Source organism: Phaethon lepturus, unplaced genomic scaffold (assembly GCF_000687285.1).
Source record: "Phaethon lepturus isolate BGI_N335 unplaced genomic scaffold, ASM68728v1 scaffold27210, whole genome shotgun sequence".
In the NCBI taxonomy this organism is placed as follows: domain Eukaryota; kingdom Metazoa; phylum Chordata; class Aves; order Phaethontiformes; family Phaethontidae; genus Phaethon; species Phaethon lepturus.
In genome coordinates, this window is record NW_010510222.1 from 16,641 (window position 1) to 21,446 (window position 4,806).

General features: G+C 38.2%; 1 protein-coding gene across 1 annotated transcript in view; it reads right to left on the reverse strand.

Annotated features, from left to right (window-relative positions):
* The window catches only part of CHRNB4 (cholinergic receptor, nicotinic, beta 4 (neuronal)), a 13,318-nt gene extending 8,985 nt beyond the window's left edge, over nucleotides 1–4,333 (reverse strand). Inside the window, exon 1 of the mRNA XM_010296296.1 lies at nucleotides 4,128–4,333. Within this exon, the coding sequence (XP_010294598.1) occupies nucleotides 4,128–4,182 (55 nt within the window). The 5' untranslated portion in view covers nucleotides 4,183–4,333. The remainder of the gene's footprint in view (nucleotides 1–4,127) is intronic.
* Nucleotides 4,334–4,806: the final 473 nt, after the last annotated feature.

A 4,806-nucleotide genomic window follows, 5' to 3' on the forward strand; every position in this document is an offset into this window, starting at 1 on the left:
TAAGAGGTTTTTAATGATTGTGAGCTCTTTGGTAGCTAGTGATGTTTCTCTTTCAGAATGATTTTATTTGAAAACGTGAGGCAGCGTGTAAGCCTTATTTTATGTGGAAGCAAAGCCTGATTTATGGACTAGCACAAATACTGCAAACCTTAGATGACCAAAGCTGGAGTTCAGCGACTGCAAAATACAGTATCTGCAGGATACTGTCAAACAAGCCTTAACATTCTCCCTGGAGTGGAACAGCTTATGGCATAACCCACAGGTAATTTCATCTGCTCCCATGTTCTTGCATTTGCATTTTAAAGGCATTCTAGTGGACTTTTCAAACCACTGTTGACCACGTAATAACACTAATGACTAAAGTCCTGGTAACATCCTGCCAACAGAATTGACCCAGAGGGATTCTGCTGTATGTCAAGTAATTCTGTGTTGTGTTACACAGCTGACAGTGATGGACATAGGTGTTAATGAAAACAGATTTTCCCATAGGAAAGGGCATCTGACTCAACCCTAGATATTGCAGAAATGAGGATAGTGTCCCTACAGCATACCTGCTTCATTATTCCACAGAGCAGTTCCACACAGTAAAAACCACTGGCCATGCAAGTATTTTAAGTTTGTGGTACATTACTTTGTTCTGGTTCTTTATGTTCTAGCATATCCATGAGATCCAGGGAAAGGCAGACATCAAAAGGCCAGTATCACATAAGCAAAGTGTGTGTGCATTTCTAGAAGGTGCCTAGCTTCCATGTGAACTGGGCTGTAAGCTGCTAGGGGGAACAAGTCTCTCTTGAAACTTGGTACTTCTGAATTCCACTTAGATTAAAAAAAAATACTGTAAGAACTTCTTGTTTCTGATCCAGTAAGAAAGTGGAGAGACATAAAAGGAAACATCATCGAAAAGGTTTTTCACATCTAAGAACAGCTTTTACTCAAGCTATGGGGAAAAGTTGAGATAAACACCAGGCTGGTTTTAATTCTTTTAAGACCAGCATATATTATAGCATTGGTAGCACAACTTTTGTCACATATACCTAAGCATGACATTGTTCTTCAGACTAGGCTTCTCAAATACTTCCCAAGCCATTTGGGAAGACAATTTTGGATCAATACAGCTGTGTTTGTTGGGTCGGTCTGTTTTTTGATTCACACTTGCTTTGCACTTCCCTGCAGGTCATTATAAAATCCCTCATACGATGTGATATTTTAATATTATATTTATTTTCAGTATAAGCCTGCCTAATCAAAGGCTTATCAAGTTAGAGCTAAGCTGATCCTTGCTAAGCTCCAGATTCTGTTTTTACTGGCGTATTGCAATCAAGATAGAGCTAAATTTGATACCGTGAAGAAAATGGGGCCGCACTCTAGGGATGAATCATTCTGTGTTTATAAGGATAGGTGAGAAGCCTTGTGATAGCTAAAGAGAGAATCTTGGTTAAAGTTCTTTTATTGTGGTGTTTTGGGTTTTTTTTAAAACAAAAAATTACATATGTAAGTGACATAAGCAGATGGCTATAATTCAAATGCAAATAAATTGTCATTTGCTTTGTTTCATACAGTGGTCACTGAATGCTGCTAGCAAAGACAGTGAATTCTTGTTTGAATTGTTAACTATGTTTCACTGTGTTGCCATCTTTTTCTGTAAATATTGTAGCATATGGAGTATTTGCTAAACAGTGAGTGAGAAGTAAAAACTGCAGAATATTTTCAGAAAGCTAATTCTGAATTTGTAGTAAACCTATTCCCTGAAACCTGGTTTTAGCAATCATAGTCGTCTGGCCTGCAAATCAAAACATACTGTGGGGCCTGCATGTCTGATGAGAACAGCTCAGATTTCAAAGTACGACTCTCAATATTCTTTATGAGGACGAATGACAGACCACGACTTAATTATAAAAAATTGTTTGTTAAATAATGAATCCCTTTAAGAAATTATTATCTGTTCTTAGGGAAGGGCTTCCTGTAATGAGTAGTTCTTTATAAAATTGCCATCCCATCCCAACCTTTAAATTACTACATCATCAGAAATAAAGATCGAAGGGGCTACTCTCTGACCTCACTCAGCTGCCTGCGTCAAATACCACTAGGGGTCAGCAGTGCACCGCCTTAACCGTTGCTAAAGCTACTCTCGCTGTAAAGAACGTGTAAAAATGAGTGATTCTTGTATAACTTTTACAACCTGTTTTCCATTACAAATCTCCGTATTAACCAGGTGGCACCTAATGAGGCAAAATTACCAGGCACTCGAGTTCATCTTCATATGCATTTCATGATGTCAGTAGCCATGCATTTGAAACTCCTCTTTTTCCTCTCAGAGTTGGACGAAATGGAAGTGCACAGTTTCCCTCGCAAACTGTTTTATTTCAGAAATGTTGCAGAGGGTAGACTGGTGCTTTTAGACAAATGATTTTAGCAAGAATGATGAAGCAGTCCTCATTTGGGGGTAGAGTATTTTTGTGTACTGAAAGCAGTAATAGAGAAAACACATTGAGGTGGATCCTGAGCTAGGGAAATTGTTTTAGCTTCACTGAACATGCTACACATCTGCTCCATGACAAGGAGAGCAAATTGCCACGTAACTTGCAGTACACATGCTGCAGTAAGTTTGTTTTCTCTGTGGGAGTATGACCATGAAAAAAAATGTCATGAGGATGCTTCCAATTTCACAGCAGAAGAAACAAAACCACAGACTTCATTCAATCCCCTGTGCAACCTTTGCCTTTTACATCGTCTAATTTAAATACATAAAATGAAATAACTTGTCATCCCATGTTATGTTGTTTATTTTCAGGGTAATGACAAATACGTAGGAGTGATTTCCACAGAACAGAATAAAGAGCAGTGTTGACAAATGCAGGCAAGTACACTGTTATCACTGTCTAAATTGCAAAATTTAACATAAGGCATGTTTTCTCTGTTCCCTGACTTCAGTTATTTTAATAAGTGTTGAAATAGCTTTCGCTTAGAAATAATATATTGTAGCATATGTTGTCATTCTTGTTCTTTCTCCTCTCACAAATAACTTAACGTGGACAATGGTGACATACCAAACTCCCATCTGTAATTAGTAAAGAGCAAACAAGAAGCAGCAATAAGATAATCCTGTTATTTTCTCTGAAATTTCTTCGTGGTGTTGTTACTTCTTAGCATACTCTTGAGTAAAAAGTTTTATATAACCTCTTAGAACAACACACGCTGATTTGGAGCACTTATTGTTCCAGTGGAAGTAGTGGTGAATTTACTATATTTTAAAGACTATTTTAATTTCTACACTGCAATTAATGCAAATAAAAAGGAAATACTAATGGGTTTAAAAGTGTGTAATCTAAGAATCTAAAGTGGGCCCTCACTCGTCATTTGTTACAAAGCAGATGTTTTCTAATGCCTTTCAGTGATTAAAGAAACAAAACAACTGTGGGATGAATAGGTAATTATGGGGAAGATGTGATTTTTGTCTCGGTTCAATTTCAGCCAGTTTCACTCCGAACACTTCAGTGGAGCCTCTCTGGGGGAAGAAGCTCCTATGGTAAAAGCGGTATTTCATGCTGCTGTCATGCTCTGCGTGTTGGCTAAAACATATGCAAGAAATCCTGGCAGACTAGAGAAAATCTTCTTGATGTATGTTTGCTTTTTTTAGCATATATTTACATATTTCAGCTTAATTTAAACCATTTACATACTAATCAAACAATTAGGAAGCATGAACTTTGCAAAATATATGAACTTGAGCCAGTAATTGTAGAGGGATGAGATCTGTCTTATTTATGGTTCATGTCATGGTTAATTTTTTATTTTTTCACTCTCAGCACAATACCTGCTTTTCCCATCACAGGTGATCCTGGGAGCATCTAAAAGGATATTATTTAGTGATTATCATTGTCATCTCCTACTGTTCTGTCATTTTATGTCCAACTTTCTGTCTGTCCAATTCCATCATAGTGGATTTGCTGATACTGAACAAGCCAGAAACAACACTAAAATAATCAATTTCATGCATCCTCTTAAAGTCTGCAACCAGCTGAGGTGATAGTTGCAAATTGTCTGAGAGCTTATATCACAGTCCTACCTCCTAGCCCCGAAAGCTATTGCTGTTCTGGAAACTGTATCTGAAAGAAAAGATCACTTACCGTTAAAATAAAAGGAGCCCACTACAAAGAGAAAGAGGGTGTACGTATTCCTCATGGCAATAACAAGAAGAGGTGGATTACTGTTCTTCAGTTAAGACAGCTGGCAATAGGCTCTGTTGTCAGGGATGCACAAGGAAGAGATGTAAAAGCAAACCTGAATCTTGGAGGTATTAAATGCCTGGAAAGACACAGACAGTAGGACCTGGCAGAAGCATTCTGCAAAGTGGAGTTTTCATGAGCATAGTGGTCCCTCCCCCTTTGCAGCTGTTTAAAGAGCTTTGTGAAGAGGAAGAGCACATAAGAAGAGGGAACATAATGTGATAATGTTGAATAAAAGGAAATGAAAGAGCAAGCTAAGGAACGTGATCTGCAAAACACAACTGCCTAATTCTTGCTACTAGATAACATTTAGAAGGCTTTTTGGTTAATAAGTGCAATGGGTGGGAATAGCTGTGTGGGAAGAGCAGGATGTAACTTTGCGCCTTAAGACCTGTTAGTGAAAGACATGTCAATAAATTACAGCCCTAGCAGAGGGTAGTTTTCTGTGTCAAGAGAAAAAGTTGATTGCCTACTGCCAACCCTTTTCCACTCGAGGCCACACAGGGGATCTCTCTAAACTAGAACTACAAAAGGCTTTTTGGGAGCAGCAGGAGAGGGGTAGAGAGTTTGTTGTCATTAG